Raw genomic sequence first — 24,321 nt, forward strand, 5'->3', positions numbered from 1 at the left:
TCTGCTCAACCTGAGCAGAGTGATGGGGTGGCTTAGAGCTCTTAGTCCACCTAACACTCCAAAACCCCAGCAGGGGAGAGGAGTTCAGAATTAAAATCTGAGTCCTCAGCCAAGGCACCCAGTAGCTAAACCCCTCTGCTTGGCATGAGCAAAGAGACTGGATGTCTCAGAGCCTCGAGTCCACCTAAAACCCCAGCAAGGGAGAGGAGTTCACAATCAGGAAGGAATGTGCTCTGCTAGTCTGATTTTAACAAGTTCCCTGCCTCTCTGTGTAACTGCCAACAGCCAACAGAGGAGAGGATGTGGATCTGAGTTGAGGATATATATAATATTCTGATCCCATAGAGCAGAATAGGAACTCTGTTATTGGCAGCCAGCAATGCCTGTTAAGCTTCTGAGGGCTCCTATTGGTGTTTCCAAGGCTGGAGAATTTCACCCCCCTGTTGCTTTGGAGTTTTGTAAACAGTTTGAGTGGAGACAGTCTGTTTGGTAATGTATCCATTCACAAACAGCCACGAACGACGCCAAAGTTCATGGAATGTCCATGCCAAGTTGCCCTTCCATGAACATTGCTTCATGAACCACAAACTGGCCAAAATTTGTAACAAACTTTACTTTGTGAGCCGATTCATACTGGACTAGGATCTGAGAGAACTCTGTTCAAATCCCCATTCTGCCATGAAGCTTGCTAGCTACACTGAGGCCAGTCACTTTCTCTTGGGCCTAATCTACCTCCTGGCTCTTACCCAATGGGCAACAGAGACAGTTGTTCCAGGCCCTAACCCTTGTAGCCGGGGAGGAAGAAGAGCATACTCCTGCTGCTTGCACCTGTCCTGTCTGGGGCTTAGGCAGCTGGATTCCAGCAACACTGGGGTGGCAGCAATTCTACAGGGAAAGCAAAAATCCCTCAGGTTTTGAAGCAGAACTGCCTACTAGTAAACCAGATTCACTGAATGATAATGTGCTTTTTACAGCTGGATCCAGCCACTGCTGGTTGTTGCTCTTTGTAGTGCTATAGTAATTCTTCATCTCTTGGATTGCCTGTTCCGCACAAGAAAATCCAGTTGTGAATAATTATTATATTGAAAAAATAATGGAGTATTGTTACACATAATGTACACAGTATAAAATTAATCATATAACATATTTTGTCATCTTGGGGATCCTAAGTTTGGTGTAAAGATGGTATCCAGAAAGCAATACCCAGTGATCTGTGGGAGCAGTCTAACTGATTGGTGAATTTAATTTATTTCAAAAATGTATACAATCACAGAAACCTTCTCAAAGTAATATCTTTTTGACTTCATGAAGGAAATGTGACAGAATTTACCACTGACCAAGCAAAAGTTAAAACAGACCATTTGTAACATTTTCTAGTCTCCATTAATTTACCAGACCCAAAATGGCATGAACAAACCATGAACAAATGGTGACTACCAATTACCTAATCAACTAAAGTTTTAGTAGATTAGCTTGCAGCCCAAGGATCTAATGGAAATCTCCAAAATATGGTTATCGATCAGATCCAGAGCATAAACTGGACTTGTCATTCCATGAGAAACCTTACTGGATGCATTTAAACTATCTGTTATGGAAAAACTGTTAACTGCTCTAAACTCTGCCATGAACCATATTCAAGGAATGTATCAAGTGATGATGGTCTGTTTAGGTACCTTCAGTTGCACAAAGTTAATCACTTCGTGACCTCTGGCAGGTGCAAACAGCGCAGATATGTAGATAGTTGATCACAGGAGGTATACTTAAGGCTGTGCTTGGAAATCTTCCCGGAGCAACTTGAGACTTCCTGTAATAAGCTAAAGAAAGAGACAGACACCAGATTTGGGAATTAAGGGACACAGTTTTATCAAGCAATATGGCAGGTCAGTTTCAGTTATCTGAGGCCCACAGTGGCCATACTAACATGCTGAATGGGGCTGCCCAGCCTTGTTAAAGTCCCCTCTACCAAGAAGTGTCCCCTATGAGTGGATATGTATATGCCTTTACATTTTCCTACCCATGATTTTCATTCTGGCTCTGTGAAAAGTTGTGATGAACATAATTAAGAAATCTAATCAGCATAAAAATGCCAAATCTGTACAGTTCTTATAAAGCTGTATTCAGCTCAATCATGAAGTGCTAAATCTGGTAAAATGCACCAAATTGTGGTCTGATGCACCATGGGGAAGGCAAAAATAAATATCTATTTCAGGGCAAAAAGTGACAAGCATAGCCCATGATGCAAGTAGTAGCATCTATCTATACAGCTTAAATTCAGTTATTTAGAGAGTGCAGCACTGTAGCTGTTCCTTGCATTCTAGTTTGTGAGGTTGGATTTATTTAACAGTGTGATGGGTGACTAGAAGGGCACAGGAGTAGGGGCGTGCAATCCCCCCTCCAGTGTCTTTTGTTTTTGTTTGTTTGGTTAGGTCTATTGGACCAAAAAAAAATTCAGGATTTTTTGAAAAATCCTGGATCCCAATAGTGGTGAAGTATTTGGATTTGGGATTTTTTGGAAATCCTGAAAATTTTCAGATCCAATAGACCCGAGATGGGGAAAAGGGGGGTGGGGAAATAACCTGGGAGGGGCAAAGCCACAAAACAAGCTGAATAGTGGTTTCTGCCTCTCAGCTGCTTCCCCCATCTTTTCTGCGGTTCCTTTAAACCAGTCTGATTTAAATAGACTGCAGACAAAGTGTGGGAGGGAAACAGCTGACAGGCGGGGAGCTGTCTCCCAGCCTCTCAGCTGTTTCCCCAATCTATTTTGCTGCCCCTTTAAACCAGGCTGATTTAAAGGGACTGCAGAAGAAATGGGGAGGACAGCTGATAGAGGATTTTTACCCCAGTTTTCCCCAAAACCCCAGATACTTTTGGGATACTGAAATATACCCCAAAATACCTTATCTTTATCTTGAGAGATAAATATTCTCTCTTAAATGTATCACACACATACCTATCAGTTTGAAAACTGCTCTTAAATATGGCAAATAATTCTCCTGTTGGAATACTAAAACCATCCTCCCACAGTTTAGGTAAAGGAATATAAAACAAAGATTAGCAAGAGGGTAAATTATTTGAACAGACTCTTTTCATCTGTTAATACTGAGTCTTTTCATGCCAAATCTCAGCCTGAAGTAAACTTTTATGGCTGGGGGGGGGGGAGGCTGTTTGAAAACACACATGTGACAAACCTTTGCATAAACTGCAATTTTGACCTATTGTGCATGGGTGTTTTCCCTTGCTTTCACTGTCCATGTCAGTCGAGTTTTCTTTGTCATTCTGCACTGATTTTGCTCCCCTCAGCACTCAGTTCACTTTCTGTTTCCCTGGATTTTCTGGGAGTGGTTTTGTGCCAATTTCCCCTTTTTTTGCTTTCAAGCTGAAGGTAATTCAAAAGTGTATAGATTCCCTTGGATTTTTCCACCACCCTTTTGCCTCCCCTTGAAGGACACTCCCCTGCCCACATCAAGGTTGTTCCACCCGCTCTGCACTTTCCACTATCCTCCCCCCTTCATCGGTTTACAAGCTCCATTTCCCCCTTGTTTTATTTTTTTTTAAAGAGGCATGAGTCTAGCAATATGAAACTCTTGCTAGTCTCAGATTGCTGAATAAAACATTAAAACAATGGGGAAATTTTAAAAGAACTTCTGCAAAATTTAGTCCCCTGCTGGTATTGACTTGAAAGGGGGATCAAAGAGGAGGCAAATGGCAGTGTTCCCAATGTAAAAAAAAAAAAAAAGATTTCAGTGCTGCATGCAAACAAAATAAAGGGGGGGGGGATCGTCAGCCCAGAATGAAATTGACACGAGATGTAAAGAGAGAGACACACTGGGATGGGAAGCCTAAATCTTTGAAAACATTTTCCCCTTTAACCTTTTAGTGAACGAAGTTGGGGGGGGGGGAACCATTTTGGCAGTCTCCAGAAGCCTAACGTTAAAATGCAGCTGAGCCACATGGAACTTCTGCAAACCACCAAACTTAAGAATCACTTGGGATCGATCCATTTGGAGGACAGAGTGCAATCCACACAAGATAGGATCTAAAAAAACTGCCAAGATCACAACCTGTGTGCAGGATCAAATTAGAGAATCATAAGGAGAAAACCACGCAGATTTGCAGGGAAGGACAGGAAATTAGTGTTATTATGCAGCTGTGCTAGGGCATCGGCAAAAATACCCCCCCAGTTTTTTCCAATTTAGTGGTACAAGATTTAAAAAGTTCTTCAGAGCTTCTGCTAGAGGACCCACCCTCATAAAAATTGCCGCTCTGTGCAAGGCGTGGTGTAATTGCAGCTGACTTTGCACAGGCGCATGCATGCACACACACACAACACACATGTTGCCAATGATCACAGCTCACAATGCTAGTGTCAGTGGGTTCTGCCCTGCATTCTGTACACTCAATATGTTTTCCCATATTATGAGATTGTGTGACTCTCCCATTTTTCACAGTGGCTGATAACACAGCACAGAATCCCCTAGTGCTCGGCAATATGAAAAACGGGGCTTCACAGCTGCTTGTCAGTTTCAAAAAAAGTCTGGTCAGTATCAACAGGTTCCCCCCCCCCTTTGCCTGAATTGCTTTCTGTTCCCTTTCATTCAATAAACTAATGCTAAAATCCAGCTAAAATGCTACTAACGCAAAACCTGGGCCTTGAGGATTTAAATGGAAGGTGCATCTGTGATAGAGCAATTGTGTAAATTTTAAAAAACCTTTCGACGACGCCCCCCACAAATCACAAGTGATGCTCTACCTCAATTTAGAAAAGTGGGTGTTTTTTGCAAGTATAGTTTATTTAATGGCTTTCTCCAGCTTATAATACAAAGTGGTTTTTTTTATTGTAGCTGCAGAATAAATACACTGTAGGAAAAAGAATGTTGTATAAGGTAGGCACAGAATCCAAAGTCAAGATTAAAGGTTTACTGCTCTGAAAATCTGCAGTAAGATGTGTGTGTGTGTGTGATGGGCCATTAATTCCATAATATTGGAAAATCTGAAAAACTCTGATAATTAGAACAGCATGCATAGTGATGGTGACATTTTATATATAGAGTAGTTTAAGGTTTAGTAGTAGCAATTCACAACAGGGAGACCACTTACATTTGGAAGCCTTTTTACTCAAAACACAAGTAAAGTTTATTTGGAATTAAAACCAAAAGGAAAGGAAACAGAGATACTATAAATCGTCAGCCTAGGTAGTTCAATATCTCCAAAGTAGATCTGTTTATTGCCTACCGAAGGGGTCCTGAAATTTGTTGAGTCTGTGCACACTTTGGAATTTTGAGAAAGAGTAGTGGGACTACTTCAAATGGCTGACATGGGGGGAGGCAATTACAAAATCTTGGGAGGTAACAAGCCAAACATCCTTTTATGAAGTGAGCAGATACTTCAGAAAAAGGTGCTTCCTACAGATCCCAAAAGTGCCTCCTGGGATTTGCATCTCATGCTCCAGTGAGGTAAAGAACATGCAGGACTGGGGACATGGTGTTTTGCAGAAGATGCACTGGGCACATTGGGGATCATTGGCCTACATTGTAGGCACTACACAGAATGTAGACCTGAAAAATCCCTGGTGTTGGAATTCAGGTTTCCCAAGCATCATTATTCTGGGCTAGCCTTGGCCTCTGGGCTCCTGCTGTTGCTTGATAGAGCAAAATGATAGAACAAAATAGGGGTGAAAACTGGCATCAGGTGATGATCTAGAAATTTCCCAAATCTCGATGGTCCCTGCCTCCTCAATGCTCCTGGGCTAGTAAAAACTGTACCTTGGTCTCCCCTGTCCCTCATGCTATTGCACATGGCCTTGTAATCTAGACTCCTTGGCCCCTGGAAAAGCACCCTTCCTTCCCATGCTTGGGCAGTGTTCCCAGGCTAAATCCAACCACCAGATTCCACTAACCGCATACTTAGCAAAAAGTTTAATCTTAATTTGTATGTGGCAACTGCTATTGGCATCAGACCTCATTCTAAAAACCAAGGGCCCCTGTATTTCAAAGGAAAATAATGTTTCCATTAAAGAAGCCAAAGTCTTTATTGCCTTGTCAAAACACATTTGTTATGTTAGTATGGCTGTGATCCTATGAACACTTTCCTGGGAGTAACCACATTGCATAAAATGGAGCTTTTTTGAAAATTGACCTACTTAGGATTGCTATCTAAGTGTAGGAAACATGGATGCCCAATAGCCCAAGTGAACCCTTTGGAGCAAATCACCTTTGGAACAAATTTCAAATCACCTGCATTTTAAAGCATTTTGGGAAGAAATAACGAAATGTTTTGATCAATCTTTTCTAGAATCAGAAGAATCCAATACAACTATTTTCTGTCTGGATGCTTTGAAATGAAAGGCAGGATCCTGTATTTTGCTGTTTTCCAAAAACAACATGATATTTTCGGAGCTATTTTTAATTGTTATCTCTGTCCATGATGGAAAATAACTGCTCAGATTGGACATGTTCCAGTTATGTCATTTTATTAGAAAGTATTCACTCTGTCAACATTTTTTTCTGACCCCACAATGCAAAGCTATTGGACTTTCAGTGGTGGCAGCTTTTAAGCTCATAAAGTTCTTCCTCAGGCATACGGATATTTATATAGTAACTAGCCTGATACCTGTGCTTTGATACGGTATTTAAGTTTCAGAAATCCAGTTATAATACTGATGATGTGAAATTTGAAATGTAACGTTTGTTGTAGGTATTCTAATGGAGAAGATAGTAGTGTCAAAAATGAAGTGAGACATACATACTTTCCCCCCCTTTACTGAAGGGCCTCTCTGTAGACCACACTGGTGGTTCTGCCCTCAGGTGCTAGGATCGCCAGGCTGCTTGGTGAGCTCACTCTGGAGCAGGCAACATTTAAGAAGCAGTCCTCTGTTAAGTCAACTCCTGCCTCCTTCAGTGTCTGGCCTTGGGACTTATTGATGGTTATAGCAAAGCAGGCCTCGAGGGGGAACTGCGGCCTCTTCAAGGGGTTTTCTGATGGTATGAGTGGTATGCATGGTATGAACACCAACTCTTCCTGAGCACTGTCGATGAGCAGTGTGGCCTCAGTGATGTTCCTTTGCAGGGCCTTCACTTGCAGTCTGGTGCCACTGCAGAGTTTGAGTGGGTTGAGGTTCTGCAGCAGCATTAAAGTACCCTGTCCCTGCTCCTACACCTGACAAACACCCACCTGTCTGGTGTAAGGGGGGGTTGTGTTTAAAAGCATTGGGGAGGCTGGACAAGCAGCAGCACTAAGACAATTCTGCTGAGCAAGCTTCCCTGACAGCTTTAAGGGCTCCACACCCCTTCCAACCCTTGATAGGCAGTTGTTTGTCAGGTGTAGGAGGGGTAGCATGTCTGAAGACATCCAGGAGGTTGTGCCAGCAGGACTGCTATGGCGATGCTGCTTGGGCAGCCTCCCTGATGGCTTTTAATGCTCTGCTCCTGCATCTGGCAGACAACTGCCTGTCAGGTGGAGGAGGGGTGGGTAGGAGTGTGTCTAAAGCCATTGGGGAAGCTGGCCCAGCAGCATTGCTAAGGTGTTTCTGCTTGGGCGGCCTCCCTGATGGATTAAAGTACCCTGGCCCTGCTTCTACACCTAACAGGCACTCACCTGTCTGGTGTTGGGGGGAGTGTATTTAAAGGTATCAGGGAGTCTGGGCCAGCAGCAGCGCTAAGACAATCCTGCTGAGCAAGCCTCCCTGACAGTTGTAAGCATCCCACCCCTCTCTCCTACACCTGACAGGCAGCTGCCTGTCCAGTGTAGGAGGGGAGGGGACAGGGTATTGCAAGGCATTGTGATGGCTGGGCCACCAGGATTGCTAAGGTGTTACTGCTGGGGCAGGCTCCCTGATGGCTTTAAGCATCCTGCACTCACTGCTGCACCTAACAGACAGCTGTATGTCAGGTGTAGGAGTTGGGGGGGGAGTGTGTTTGAAACCATCGGGGAGGCTGGGCCAGCAGCATTGCTGCACCTCCCAGGTGGTTGGCCATTCCTGATTTCCTCAGCTGTCATTCGCTCTCTGAAGTCTCCTGTAACTGATTTTTTAAAGCTCAGAACACTGAGCTCTGCAGCTGACCAAACAGAGAGTGGGGAGTGCAAGGAGACAGCAGCCTGGCAGCCACATAGGAAGCAATGGGGAAAGCACATTTTACCCCTTTTGACACCCTTAGGGGACAACTTTCAAAAAATCCCTTCTTAGGGAGCATCTACATCATGGTAGGAGTGTTCTCCCCCAATTTCGTGTTTCTAGTTCCAGGGGTTTGGCCTGGGCATTGATTTTATGGTGAGAGGACTTTCTTTTATATATGTAGATGGTTTTGCTTTCCTCTTTCAGACAAAAACTGTAAAACATTTCTCTCACCATTGGAAGGATATTTATGTTATGAACATGCTCATTTAATCTCCTGACAAACACTTCCTGTGTGCAGGGGTTTGGTGTGTTCCAGAAATCACAGAGGAGAAGTAAAGCTATTTTCCCCATGCCAGAATTGATAGAGTTGCTATGTGAGAGATGCCAAAGAGGTCTGAAGAGACAGGCAAATAGATTATAGATTTGGAGAATTGCCAACAGAGAACTGTAATTGACCTTTGGGGAAGGTGAAGCATGGAGTAACGGTTAGAATGTCAGATTAGGATCTGAGAGACCCAGGTCTGAGTCCCTCCTCTACCATGGAAACTCAATGGGGGATCTTGGGCCTAACTTCCCTCACAGGGTTGTTGTGAAGATAAATGGAAGAGAGGAGAATGATGTTGTAAGCTGCTTTGGGTCCCCATTTGTAAGAAAAGCAGGGTATAAAGAGCTAAATAAAAAGACTGTGTGTGAGGCAAGGAGTGGTTCACTACATGCTAACTGCAGTCTTAATTGCACAGTAAAGTACAAAATTGTCCAAAGTATTTGCCAAAAGATGTGCAGAGCCCCTTCTTCATCTCCTCTATGCTCTGCAGTGATTCCTCCTGCCCTGCTAAATGCTTGATGCCTTGGGCCTGCAAAGAAATTAGCAGCTCTCTGCAAACAAGCTTAAGGCTTTTAGGGTAGCCAACTCCGGGTTGGGAAATTCCTGGAGATTTTGGGCTGGAGCCTGGGGAGGGTGGAATTTCGGGAGTGGAGGAACTGGAACCAAGTCTAATACCATAGAGTCCACCCTCTAAAGCAGCCATTTTCTCCAAGGGAACTGACATCTGTCACCTGGAAATCAGTTGTAATTTCAGGAATTTTCCTGGCTTCACCCGGAGGTTGCAAAAATAACATTCTCCCTCCTGCTCATCATCCAGGGGATGGGCCCTGGCAATTGTTATCAGAGGAGCAACTTTTAAAAGTGTTCCTGCTCAGTGATGTTTTGCTCCTTCGGTGATTGGAGCCATTGAGCCAGGACTTTTTTTAATGTGTGACGCTACTAGTGGTACTAGTGGTCCCTCAAGTCTTGGTCCTAGGGTTGCCAGATCTGGGTTTAAAAATACCTGGAGACTTTAGGGGTGGATCTGGGAGAGGGTGGGGTTTGAGGAGGGGAGGAGCCTCAGCAGGGTACAATGCCATAGAGTCCATCCTTCAAAGCAGCTATTTTCTCCAGGAGAATTGATCTCTCCCCTTTGGAGATCAGTTGTAAAAGTGGGAGATCTCCATGCCCCACTTGGAGGCTGGCAACCCTACTTGATCCTCATCAAGAGAATGAGAGAGTTGGCCCTCAGGAACAGTCCAGTGGGGATCTGCAGAGGGAAGGGGGAATGGCTGGGAATGAAATTGCTGAGCGGTCGGGTTAGAATGGATAAAAGGAAGTACTTCTTCACCCAAAGAGTGATTAACACATGGAATTCACTGCCACAGGAAGTGGCGGCGGCTGCAAGCATGGACGGCTTCAAAAGGGAATTAGATAAGCATATGGAGCAGAGGTCCATCAGTGGCTATTAGCCACAAGGTATAGCTAGGGGCTCTGGGGCAAGTGATGCTCTGTCATCTTGGTGCTTGGGGGGGGGGTCAACAGTGGGAGGGCTTCTAATGTCCGGGCCCCACTGGTGGACCTCCTGATGGCACTGGTATTTCTGGCCACTGTGTGATACAGAGGGTTGGACTGGATGGGCCTTTGGCCTGATCCAACATTGGCTTCTCTTATGTTCTTAATCTGTGCAACCTTATGCAGGGGTCTTTTCGTAGAAAAAGAGCTGCAGGAGCTCATTAGCATACAGTATGCTAATGAACTACTAGGCTATTAGCATATGCCATGCCCCCTGACATCATCAGAAATGATGTCAGAAGGGGAAGCAAAGGGGGGCATCTTCAAAAGCCTCCCCTTCCCTTCCCCAGCTGGCCTGCGGGGGGGGGGAGCGAAGAGAGGCTTCTCACTAGAGTTGGGCCACAGAAGGAGGAAAGAGGCAAGGAAAGAGAGAGAGCAGAGAGAAGGAAAGAAGGAAGGAAAGAGAGGTTTAAAAGAGAGAAGGAAAGAGGGAAAGAAAGAAGGAAAGAAGGATGAAAAGAAAGAGAGAGAAGGGAAGAAGGAGGAAAGGAGGAAAAAAGAGAAGAGAAGAAGGCGGGAAAGAAAGAAAGAGAGAAGGGAAGAAGGAGGGAAAGAACCCATCAAGCCCCCGCCACCCCCACCCCCATGGATCCCTTACTCAGGGGACCTGGCTGCAGGGCTCTCCGCACCTCCCCCTGGCCCCAGCACTTCAGTGTGGGCCCGGGAAACCCGGTTGCGGGGCTCTCCATGCCTCCTCCCGGCCCTAGCGCTTCTGTGTGGGCCCAGGGGACCCGGCCACGGGGCTCTCCGCGCCTCCCCCGGCCCCAGCGCTTCTGTGTGGGCCCAGGGGACCCGGCCACGGGGCTCTCCGCACCTCCCCCCAGCCCCAGTGCTTTGGTGCAGGCCCCGGGGACCCAGCTGCGGGGCTCTCCGCACCTCCCCCCGGCCCCGGCGCTTTGGCGTAGGGAGCTGGGGTTGGGGCTTGCCGCTGCCACCATTTGCGTCAGCTCCTGGGCTGCTGGAGCAGCGCTCCAGCGCGCTCCTGCCCCAAAAGACCCCTGACCTTATGTCTAAGTACTGGAACTTTTTTTTTTTTTAAACCAAAGAAGCATTTCATTTAGCCAATTTCAAAAGTTGTTCTCTTGTTGTTTTGCAATGGAGTAGCAGATTTGCTATCCTCTAGGAATGTCCCTGTGGAATATATAAGACTCTGCCCCCAACTGTGCTTTGCTTGCATATTTGCAAATAAAGCAAATATTACAAAATGCTGTACATTTTCAGTGCACCTTCGTCCAAAGAGAACCAACCTAGGAAAATTAGGGCCCGTGGAACTTCTCATAGGTTCTCAAAAAAGAAGGGGAGAGCATGAAAGTATGCAGGTACTGCTGTCAGTCATTTTATAATATGCAACAACATATTTCTGTAATTAGAGAAATAGAAAGATTGAGGATTTCAAAAGCCAGCCTAAAACAAAAGATTTTGCAAGACTTCTGAAGGATGGTTAGGCTTTGGCAAGTTTCTGGAAAAAGGAAATGTGATAATTATGGACTAGTCACTAAACTGTCTAATTTGGTTCCTCTGTAGGGCATACTATAAATCTTGAAAATTGGGGGCAGATTTGGGAGAAAAATATTAAAATGACTAATGCTATAACATATAGAGAATATGTACAAGATGTTTTATAGATGGTAAGTTACACCTGAAAGACTGGCTAAGCAAAATATTAACTGTTCTGATCAATGTTGGAAATGTAAGAGTAAAAGGGGTACATTTTACCATATCTGGTGGCTATGTGATGTTACTAAAAAGTTTTGGAAATGGGTCCATAGTTTGATGGAGAAGATACTAAGAGCAAAGATTCCATTTACTCCAGAGGTCTTGCTGTTGAATATATTTCCAAAGGATTATGAAAAAGAGAATAGGTATTTGACTGTTTATATGATGACAGCTGCAAGAATCTTATATGCCAAATATTGGAAAACTATGGTGATACCAACGAAACAGGAGTTTGTGAATAAACTTTTTGAAACAGCAGAAAATGATAAACTGACTCTAGAAATGAGATTAAGTAAAGAGTGGACATTTCAAAAAACATGGAAAAAGTTTTATGATTGGTATAATGCAAATGTAATAGAAGATTAGGCAAGGATAGCGCAATGGACTTGAGAACACAGAAGATAGAAGAATGGAAAGTATTTGATATAGCGTTTCTATTAAGTAATTGCATATAAGCATATAATGTAACTGCACTCTTGGTATATACATTATGTGTAGTAGAGTGTCTGTTTGTAGTATGTAGATTTGTTTGTTGTAGATTAAAAAAAATAATAAAAGTGTACCTATGGGTACTTAAAAAATAATAATTTGGTTCCTTTGCTGACTATCTTCGCATGACATAGATGGGAACAGAATGCTCCTTTATTTGATCTTACATGTTGCGTTGGAGCACAGGAGAGAAAACTGCCTCTGAAGTATGATGAACCTAAACAATGCAGTACCTTTAAAATTAGAAATAGAATTGGTGCAAAATTGTTAAAAGTGGGCTTTTAATCAAAATTTACATTCCCATTGAAATATAACAGCACTTAACAAAACTTGTAGTTTTCCATCAAACCCACTGCACATGAATTTATCTAGAAAAATGCCAAGGGTTTTGTTTGTCACATGTCGGCCTTCCATAGTCTAAACATATTCCTCATACTACTGTAATCTTTTCCCCCAAGTCTGTTCTACCAAATCCCTGCTGTTCTTTTCAAATCCCATAAGACCAATTTGAAGTTTATTTCGTAGTGCACATGCATTTTATAAAGCTTTGTCAGACCATGTTTTGTGAATGAATATGTCTGTCTTGATTTCAGACATAGCTTTCATGTCTACCCTCCACCAGTTTTTAAAAAATATGTCTATTTAGACAACTTAAAGACCATGAAACCCAACTGTGTGAAATATATGTCTACAGAAACACCTGCAGCCTTTGCTTAAATTCAAATATGGAGATAGATTTTCTACAGAAATTCACTGCTCACGGATAGTAGATCGCTTACCCCTAAACTCACCTCATAACCAGAATTCCTCCAGGTTTTTCGCAGACCTAGTAAAGGTAGCTCCTTAAATTGTACTTAGAGACAACTGGGGAGCAGTGGTGAATGAGCTTTTGGAACCAAACATTGTCAGATAGTGCACCTCCACCATTGTGTACTCTCTCCAACTTCTGCACACTCACTATGGCCTGCAGTGATGATGAATGAGGACTGTAAAGCATTGTGTAGACTAAGCTATATGCTAAAGATATTGATAATAAACTAACCAAGTTAACTGGAAGGACATGAGGGGATGACAAATAATGTTCTTAGGAGGAAGGTAAGCAGCAGGAGACAGGGAGGGGTGGCTGGAATTAGGATTTAGTCACTGAACAGCAACTGGGGGAGGGCACACCAGTATTACAGGTATTGCTTGTGGAGGCAGAAGAAGCCAGTCAGCAGGATCAGTACCATGTGACCTGCTGAATGGCTAGCAGTGGCCACCATGGACCACTTACATCACTGGCCCATCATATACCTGTAAAGTTTTGATCCAGCTGCATCTCCTGAAGTAAGGTTGTAGAGGGTGTGCTCCGGTTCACTGCACTGCTAGTAGTAAATCCACGGGAAAAGAGGAACTTAGCAGGAAGTCCTGGTAACCCTGAAGATTGATTGAGCATAATAGTAGTAGGGAAGGGAGACTAAGGAAGAGGATAGTGGATGAAAGGGGTAAAAAAGGACAGAGGAGAATGTAAATTATATAAATATAGAAAGAAGGGGTATTCTGAGGTAAACTAGTACTTCCTCTCTCACTATTAGGATATAAATACAACAAGGACAGGGAGAGGTTGAATTACAAGACTGTGTAATACAACTCCTGTGAGATGATCACTTCCTATTTACTCCCATTCTTGTGCTTGATTGCTGGAATATTTCAGATCTTCTTGACTTATTTGTTTGTTCAGTACATTGAATAAAATACGAAGCAAATATTTTAACAGGTGTCCCTTGTATTGACTGCAGCCAGGGAAAGATGGATGTTCGGTATTAAAACCAGAGAGCTATTAGCTATTCATCAAAGATCTAGCTCAGCTATGTGTCTCCCTCCTGCAAAGAATCTCACACTTGAGCCAAGTGTAACATAAGGCTACTTCCTGAGACTGCAGAAAAGACTGCTATGGGAGTCACTTTATAGCTGGCTACCAGACTCATCAACAACTGGAAGCATTTTCAGTGGCATTTGTTTGTATTGAAACATCTGCCATTCTGCTTTTAGCAGACACCCCTTGGAAGACCCAGAATGGCTTGTTTACATAATCATTCCTGTAAGCATCCCAGCCATAAACTTGGCAGATGTGAAGTTTGTCTATCCACTTTTTCACTTTTTCAACTTCCCTTTTTAGTGGATGTAGAAATAATGTATATTTATGGGCAATTTAAAGAGAAAGGCTGTGTATCTGTCCTAATGATGTTTTCATTGTTTTTTCCCCCAAACATTTTTGATAATGCTTTAAATAGTGAGATCCAAAAACAAAAGCCATGTAATACCTTTTACTAAAACTAAAGTTGGTTTATGGGTTTTTTTGTATGGGGGGCATTCAAACATTAGGAGAAGCTGATCTGCTTTATACACACAACACACACAATCACCATTCTGTGTGAATAGAGTAACATACATATGTTTCTGCTTCAGTACACATGAACACATACACGGATAAATCAGGATTTCAGTATGCATGCACAAAAACAGAAACATACATCACTAAAAGGGGTTAAGCCCTGTTATAAAGTAGCAGCTGTATGTACAGAAAGAATTGTGCATAGCACAATCTCACCTAATGTTCAAATGGTGCACAAAAATCATGGCCCAGCTCTGATCTAGAACTCTTCACTAAACTGGAAGTTATTTTAAAAATATTTCAGGCCATAATCTTATGGCTTCTTTGCATCCTGTACTTTGCTTTTTCCCATGGGCTGATGGTCTGTCTGGTTGGAATCAGGTATGCTTTAGATATGCAGGAACCAAGAAGGAAAAAATGGAAGCTATCTGTTTAAAACAAAACATGCAATAATTGATCACCTTAACCTGGCTAGCTCAGGCTAGCCCAATCTCATAAAATCTCGAAAGCTGAGCAGGGTTGGGCCTGGTGAATTGGTAGACCACCAAAGAAGGTCAGGGTTGCTACGACTGAGATCAGACAGGCACTCTGATCTGTGGTCATCACTCCTCCCCTCCAGATTTAAAGCATTAATTCAGACAGCAACATCTGGCTCCTGTCCTGCAGCCATCAGCCTCTTGTCCTTACCCCTGACTTTCTTGACCCCTCAGAAAGTCTGGTATTTGCTGAACCTACTGGCATTATTGTGGATCTGTGGATGTCTGGTCGATCTCCCATGCAATCAAGATAGCATGGAAGTGAACCATCCCTTCAATTTTTTCTACTCTGTCAGTGATATGTGCATAACTGCATGAATACCAACACATATTATCAAACGTGTGGGTGCTCCTGTGCTTTATTTCTTTTTGGGGACTGTGAATGTGGGGGGGGGGGTATCCCGCAACTGTCACAGCACTAGCCAGGTGATTTTGCATTTTTATTGAGGTTTGATGTTAGTACAAATAGTCCCTGGGCAGATACCTATGGCAGTCTTTTTGGAAGTGGTGGGTGATTTAAGTTGGTGTTTCTGCACATGCATGAAAAACTAAGAATTCAAGTAAGTTCCTGTGTCCATGTGCAAACACAGAACTTCTTTGAAAACTTGCTGATTGCACACCTGGTGGTTGCCACCCAGCGAAAGTCTGGATGCTCAACCACAGAGTCAGTGCTAAGAGGGGAGCTGTCTGGTCGAACCACAGCAAAACAAAAAGATCTAGATCAAATTAGAGCTGCAGCAACAGTGGGATAAGCTGCCTGTTTGACTGTGGCCTACCAGGAGTCAGGCAATGCCAAACCACCTCTTAGTCTCTTGCCTTGAAAACTGTATGGGGTTGCCTTAAGTTAGCTACAACTTAATGGTGCTTCCGCCACCAATAATTGATCAAATGTCTCTCAGATGGAATATTCTGCCAAATGCAACATATAGGCTGTGATCATACACACAATTAGACCCGACATAGCTGCAAATGCCGGGCAGATTTAAAGGGTGCGATCAGACAAAATCTGGGAAGCGCCCCGCAGCCATCGGCAACCCATTCAGCTCCGCTGCAGAAGTGGAGTTAAAGGACACCGGGGAAATCCGGTAGTAAATGGGTTGCGATGGGCCATGGATGGGCTTTCCCCTGTCTGATAGCTCCAGCGTGCTCTCATGCCGTTGGGATGGTCTGATCAGGCCATCCCAACTCTATACCATTGTTCTTTCCCCCTTTGCAGTATGCACATCATTGCAAACTCCATAGGGAGCCCTCAGTGTGGAGGTGCAGTTCACCAATTTCTCATTTAAGCGCATATTTATTTATTTATTTAAACATTTTTACCCCGCCCTCCCCGCAAGCGGGCTCAGGGCGGCTTACAGGGGCATGAGCCCATACATAAAACCAATACAATCCTATAAAATCATAAAATTAAAACCAATACATACTAATAACAACAAGGTGCATTTAACAATAAAGTGCTTTTTCTTCCAAGATGGTCAAAGTTGTTCATCCTTAAGATCATCCAAATCAGTCAGCTACTCTTGCTGCCGCATATGTCATCCTGTCGCCATGGTATCAAGGACACTCCCAATCTTGATGGTCTTCCACCGTTGGTGGTAAGGCGGCGGCCCCTACATAAACGCCTGGTGGAAGAGCTCCGTCTTGCATAGGAAACAAACGGCACAAAAAAAAATCTGACTCGCCCACATTTGCGTCTGATCACACACAGATGGGCTGTGGCCACAGCTTCAAAGGGAGTTGTGATTGTGCAACTGTGGGTCAGATTCCTCCGGAGGAAATAGCCTTCATACTTCAGAGGCTGAGAGCAAGCGCAAGAAAATGTAGTAGTTCTTTTATTATCATAACAATGCAGTAATATTATCAGGGACAAAATGTTTACGTATTGCAGTCAGAGTGCAACTAAAACCAGTTAAGTCAATGTATTTTTCTTCTGTTGTGAAATTTATGATGTTTGATCTGTGTATTGTGGTAATTGGACTGAAATTGAAATAAATTGGATTTCAGATATTAACAACACTGAAGATTAATTTTAGTTTAGTACAGAGTCCATATAAGCCAAATAGTAAAGGTATTACCTAGTGAAATTTCCCAGGTTCTTTTTTTCCAGTTGAAGAGTACTTTTCTCTAGTGGCTCAACTCTGCTATTTCCACAAAATAGACACAGAAAGTCAGTACTGTTCCATTGCAAAATCTTTTAAAACAAGAACAGCAATAGCCACCTACTGCAGACAAATATATGGACACATTTTGGAGGCATAATATCTAGTGGTCCATAGGATTCCCTTACAGTACTCAACAAAGCCAGAGTGATACAAAGGGACAACCTGCTACAAGACAGGCCCACACACGAAACAACAGTAGAACACTACTTCTGGTCACATACAGGTGTCAGTTCAAACTGGATAAACACATCATTAACAACCTATAATCTATGCTGGGAAATGATATTCCTCTCTCTCACAGAAATTGGGAGACAAACTGTTCTTTTCTTGACTTTAAACAACTTCTCACTCACAACCATGCAGTTTTGAACATGGACACGGCCTTTGGAACCAGGGCCTGCAAAAAACCAAGATGCCAGCCCTGTCTCCATTTTCACTCTGACAACACAATCACCAGACCTAACAACACCAGCCATACCATCTCAAGTTCATTCACTTGTTCATCTCCCAACATTATATATGCCATCAAATGTCAACAGAGTCTTTCCACTCTCTCTATCAGACAAACAGGTCAGTCCTTATGCAAAAAAAATAAATGGACACAATCACAACACTCAAAAACCAGTGGCAGAATGTTTTAATCTTCCAGGACATCCCATTGCTGATTTAAGAGTGGAAGTCCTCAAACAGAGAAGCTTCAAGAGGAGATTACAACTCAAGATGGCTGAACTTGAGTTCATTTACAAATTCTGAACAATGGATCCTCCAGGGCCAAATAGGGATGTAGGATTCATATCTCACTATAGATGCTAATTTTCTGCCCCTAAGCATTTGGCCTCTGTGCTAATCAAGCTGATTATAATGTGCATTGTACCTTTGCCTCCTGAGTCCCTTCTTTTCAGTATCCTTCCCGCCTTCTGACAGGGATATAAGGACTCTGGGATCTCCGTTCTGACCTGTATCTAACTAAGTTAGTGTTGACTCTCAAAAGGTTATAGCCCCAAAATTTTGTTGGTCTCTACGTTGCTACTGTTCTGCAGATCAACAGAGCTACTCTCTGAAGGAATATGATCTTGTCTCTTCTCTTTTAGATTGAGGATGCCATTTCTAAGTACTACAGAAGTCAGGCAAAAACCGTGATAATTTACATCCCATCTTCCGACAGCAAACAAGATCTTCAGTTATATCGACACATCCTTACACAACATAGCTTTTCAATTACAGTCCTTGAAGACAGGAAACTGAATGGACAGAAAAACCTCCACCCGGGTGAGAAAACTCAATGCCATAGCGATGTTGTTGTTTTTTATAATAGTGCAATCCTAAAGAAAGTTACACTTGTCTAAACCCACTTACTTCAATAGACCTAAAAAGGTGCAACTCTGCTTAGAACTATACTTCAATTATTATCAGGTTGCTTTTTGATCTGCCTCAAGCAGCTTTTGAGAGATAACACACACATTTTCTAAATGAATAGTAAATAAATTATTTTCAGAGTTTATAATTGCATTGGTGTATGTCTTATTATGAAACAATGTGGCTTAGGGTTGCTGCATACTGTTTTTTTATTTTATATTTTAACAATTTCCTCAGTCTAGGGTTACTTACCAACCTCCAGGTGGGGCCTGGAATTCTTCTGGAATGACATCTGATCTCCAGATGACAAAGGTCAGTTCCCCTGGAGAAAACGGCAGCTTCAGAGGGTGGGCGCTCTCACCTTCCCAAACGCAGCCCCACCTATGCTCTGTCCTCAGTTTCCCAGAATTTCCCAACTGGGAGTTGGCAAACCTTTCTCAGTCCAAATGCAACACATTTTAAAATTTACCTAGGCCCCGGTTGCATGGGAGGTTTTGGCCCGGAAGAGGGATGGATCGGGGGCGCAGCAAACGGGCGCGATCAAACCGCAACGTCTGGGAAGCAGTGCGCACCCATCCCCGATCCGTCCCTTCAGCCAGAAAACCCGCTGCAAAAAAGAACCTGCAAAAGAGCAGGACTTACCGGAAACGGTGCAGCAAGTGCAGCCGTGAGATCACCGGTGCGCCCGTCTTCCGGAGCAATCGAGGCTCCCAGCTGAACTGTGCATGCGCACACATGCACAGTTCGGCTGCCTCGCTCTCCCTTCAGTGGCTTTCCCCCCGGCATCTGATCGTGCCGGGGAGGAACTGTGCGGCGGCTCAGGAGATCTATCTGATCCCGCCGCCGCATGTCTCTTTTGGTGTGGCTCTAAAAAGCCGCACTTTGGCCGTTCTTTTTTCCCCCGTGTGGCAGGGGCCCTATATTATAATCCATTAACATTTGAAATGAGTAGTAATTTTTCCAGTCAGCATTGAATTTGACACCTACAGTACCATCCTAAGAGTTTTATGCTTGTAAATCCATGGGTTTAGAAGGTTGTCATCAGGGGTGTAGACTTTCCAATTTCCCGGGGGGGGGGGGCTGGGGCTGGGCAAGAGGCATTGCTATGCAAGACCCGTAAAGAACCGAGGCCCAGTGACATCATAGGGAGGAGCCAGTGACATCACAGGCCATTATCACTATCTATGGAGGCGGAGCCATGTGGGATTTAGAAAGGGGCTCCACAGATATTTAGGGGGGTCTGGAAACCCATGGGAACCCTCCTAGCCATGGACCTGGGCAAGGCTGGCCCCAGGTTTTTTTGCACACTAGGCAAGGATACCTTCTGGTGCTCCCCCCCCCCCCCCCCGACCCACCAATTTTCAAACATAAATGCATTTTAGGAAGAAAATTCGAAATTGCTAATTTCTTTTTTTTTTATTGTGAGAACAAGTAATACAATCTCTGATTTTCTCTCTCAGACAGAAAAACAAAAATCACAAAGCATTTTGAAAAATCCTGTTAACTGCGATGCTCAAATTTAAGTCTCTTTAATGTTTCCATTTTAGGCACAGCAGAATCTCATTTTGCATGCCTTTTCTTTAGCAAATTTTGTCACCAATTCCTTCAGGTCAAGCTTTGAAACGAAATGTTACAACTTAAAGGGCCATTAAACAGAATGTATGAAAGGCAACTCTTGCTTCCTAATAACATTGCAATGATCCTTGGTTTGTTATTTGGGGAACATATATCCCTGGCTTGCATGATGCTAGTAATTTTGTACTATTTCTGCTACCAGGTGGGGTGTGAGGGGAGCTTATGTGACCAAAGCATGGACCAATGTAGAAAGCTTCTTTCTTTAAAAATAAGCAAAAACAAAACAAATGCATTTCAAGCCTCAGATGAGCTCTAAGAGCTCCCCCAAGCTGGTCCTTCATTCAAACTGGATGCAACAAAAATGCTTCTGTGTATAAATAACTCTGAGAAATTCTATGACTACAGGTTGCTGCACTGGACAGTTCTTGTGGTATCTCCTAATTCTATGAGTGATGTGCTTGACATACTATTGACATGCTCTTGAAAAATGATGAGAAGGGCAAGAATTCTTTAATTTCCTGGCAATATTTAGAGAAGAAAATTGTTTGGATGAACTTCAGGTATAAAGAAGGTGGTTTTGTAAAACAAACATTGAACTATTAATCTATAGTGACTAGTGCTATGTTTTAACAGTAAACAACAGAAAGGTTCTAGTACGATTCCAATATGTTTCCCAAAACGTAAGACCCATTGAGTTCAATTGAGGGCGGCTCTTTATAGCTTGGATTGTAGCCTTAAACCACAGTTGGGCTCCCTACTGCATTTAATAAGTGAAATGTATATAAACCAATAGAGAAAGTGATGCTACAAATGAACACACAGGTGAAGAAAAGTTACAGTGCTAGTTGCAAAGAAGGATGGTATACGTGACAAAGAGCAGCATCACATCTTCCAGTTTTGTTTTCTAAGTTCCACTTTGATACCAGACACAACGTATACCATCCTTCTTTGCAACAAGCGTTAGCATCTCTAAAGGATGCCACCATTTTGAAAACTTGGCTCCTGTTTGTTTGTTTTTTAAAGATAAAATCAGATAGCAATATAAGGCACAGAATAACATTAGTTATCCAAAGTGAGATCGTACAGCCTGTATGTTGATGGAAAAGCTGGTACAATGACAGGATAGATGACGGTCAAGGGGCTGGGGGAGGCCAGTTCCTATGGAACTTCGCTGCCTCAACCATGGACCTGGTAAAACGTTTCTGTCTTGCAGGCCCTGTGAAACTACATCAAAGTTTGCAGGGTTCAGATCTCTTCTAGAAAGGCATTCCACCAGGCTGGGGATTGAGGCTAAACAAACACTTTTGGGGCTGGGGACCTCCAGGAGACTATTGTCCATAGAGCACAATTTTCTTTGGAGGACATACCAGGAGAGATGGTCCCAAAGATATGTTAGTCCAAGACCGTGTTGGGCTTTATAGGTTAAAATCAAAACCTTGAACCTGATCCAGTATTCAGCTTGGAGCCAGTGCAGCTAGCAGAGCACCAGAACTTTCCCTTTAAATGGTTTTTTGCAAGTGGGGGTTGCCCATGCCTGAACTCCAAGCAGCGAATTCACCGCTTGGAGTTCAGGCGTACTCCAAGGAGTTCAGCAGCCACCCCTATCCCTCCCCTCCTGCAAGATTTAAAGGGCCATCTGATCAGTGGGCCATGTGCTCCTGCCGATCAGCTGGAGGATCCTTTAAATCTCACAGGAGGGGAGAGATAAGGGTGGCTGCCAGTGGTCACTGTTGTGGGTGGGGCTTTTCCCCACCAGCCAGCTGGCTGGCGACAGACAGGAGCCCATGAAATCGATGGATCCCCCCCCACACCTGGGGACTGGCAAGCCTAGTTCTAGCTCTTTAGCATTATCCAAGGTGCACCACGAGGAGGTGAGCTAGAATTGCACCCCTTTGGCTTGAGAGGGCCAGGTTAGATAAACTTGCTGTGTGAAGAAAGGTCATTGTTGTACACTTGTTACTTTACTAAAGCATGTTTCTTTTCAGTTTGACTGTTCCATTTCTTTATCAGCTTTGACTGAATAGGAGAAGAAGGTATTATCGATCTTGTTTTCATAAGACTTATTTTTTATGTCTGTAAGATAAACCTCCTGTAATTAGGAAAAAGTATAGGTTAGGGTGTTTAATTTTTTTCTGTGTGCTTTGGGAACTTGAACATGTACTGATATTTGTAATTTTTGTAACTTTTCTTGTAATAGATTTTCTTCTTTATTTTAAGAAAGCAGTAATTATTTGGTGTGTAGCCTGGATCCTGAAAAAGAACTCACAGTACTGGTGTAGCCAGGGTCTCACTATATTGCAAGAAACTCCTGGACTGGAATTGGTGATATTCTGTGAGAGAGCAAGGCTTTTGCTCACAGCATACTCCTGGAAGCCTCTCATCCCTGATTTGGATAGTGGGCCATAGGAGTTTTCCCTCGGATGATTGTGGCCCCACTTCCAACGTGCCCAACGTGATCACGTCACTTCCGGGTGACGTGCTGACACCAGGCATGGTGTGTGCTTTGGGGGTGGGGTTCCCCCCGGGGTCTGATTCACTGGCGGCGGGTGACGGGCCTCTCGGGCGGGGTTTTCCCCGCCCCCCAGGGGGACTTGGCGAGCCTAGTTTAGGATTGCAGTATTGAGCTAGTAGAGGTTTCTAACCAAAGTCACTAGTGAACTACATAGGTCTCAGTTTTGGGTAATATTGACACATGTTTTCAGGCAAGCAACATCAGTTCCTTACATTTCCCTCCCAGAAGTAAGAACATAGCCGGATTTAATGTAAGTGCTTTCTGTCAATATCCAAATGTACATATAACTTTCCCCATAAAGAAACTGTATCAAAAACTTTCAACAGATGCCATTTTTAAAGCAAAAATTCTGCTGCTAATTTGACTCCATGTGTTTGAAATGTTCTGTAGTTTGATCCAATTCCCAGCTTTTAAGAATAAGCTTTTCAAATAAATTTAGGAAGTGAAGTAACTTGCTTACATACCAAACTTATGATCTTCCTTGAAAACAGATGGAGAAACATTATTTCTCCCCTTGCTAGGCTACATTTTTGTTATGTTTCTGCAACTGTGATACTTGATATATTAGTTTCTGAAGACATATAGTTTATGTTGTGTCATAAAACCTTTCTAGTAGAACTATTCTAAATTATAAAAATGTGCTCCTTAGAGGCAGTACTTAAAAGGTTTAGGCAATATGAAATGAAAATGGTCAGGTAAACAGACAAGAATTGCTTGTCCTTCCCACATATAATTTAGTAGCTATCAAGTAATTTTTTTTGAACACTTGTAGGTTTTCAGAAGCCTTTGTGCTTCATGTTCCTCCACAAGTTAAGATGGATATTGTAAAGAGTTGTAGAAAGCTGGCTCTGAACCAATGGATGAGGCTAATGGCATAAATGGAAAAAATGAAACATTCCTTACTCTCCCCTCTGTTCCTGAATTCTTATTAGTTTTAAGGCAAATTACTTTCCCATGTATTCTTTCACTTCATGGCCTAATCCTAAGCGTCTCTTGTTAATTGTAAGTAGTTGATCATAAGAAGGTCTATTCAGAATCCCACTCAGTAAGACTTTCTCCCATGAATATAGTCTGTATATAAACAACTAAGGGAGCGATCCTAAGCAGGTCTACTCAGAACTAAATCCATGTTATTCAGTATGGCTTACTCCCAGGAAACTGTCCTTAGAACTGCAACCTAATGGAGCAAACCTAAGCAAGTCTACTCATAAGTAAGCCCCATGTCATCCAATAGCGCTTAGATTAAGGAAAGTGTCTTTAGGATTGCCCTATAAAGCAGGAACTCATTTCTGCCATGGAACTTTCCATGTGTTCCATGCTCATCAGACAGTAGGAGGTGCATTGCTAGTATCTATGAACGCATTTCACATTGTGCAAGTGAATGCACAGCTCTGGGGTAGGGCTGTGGCTCAGTGGCAGAGTATCTGCTTGGCATGCAGAAGGTACCAGGTTCAATCCTGGGCATCTCCAGTTCAAATGATCAGGGAGCAGGTGATGGGAAAGACATTTACTGGAGTCCCAGGAAAGCTGCTGCCAGTCAGGTTAGACAATACCGACTGTCACAGAAGAATGTTGTGACCCAAGCAGACCCAAAGTAACAGCTGTATAG

General features: G+C 43.2%; 1 protein-coding gene across 1 annotated transcript in view; it reads left to right on the forward strand.

The window, feature by feature from the left end:
• CPED1 (cadherin-like and PC-esterase domain containing 1) overlaps nt 1–24,321 on the forward strand; it is a 162,581-nt gene that overhangs the window by 15,524 nt on the left and 122,736 nt on the right. Inside the window, exon 2 of the mRNA XM_015412691.1 lies at nt 18,361–18,538. Coding sequence (XP_015268177.1) covers nt 18,361–18,538 — 178 coding nt within the window. The remainder of the gene's footprint in view (nt 1–18,360; nt 18,539–24,321) is intronic.

The sequence above is a fragment of the Gekko japonicus genome, unplaced genomic scaffold, assembly GCF_001447785.1.
Source record: "Gekko japonicus isolate JY-2015 unplaced genomic scaffold, Gekko_japonicus_V1.1 scaffold550, whole genome shotgun sequence".
NCBI lineage: Eukaryota > Metazoa > Chordata > Lepidosauria > Squamata > Gekkonidae > Gekko > Gekko japonicus.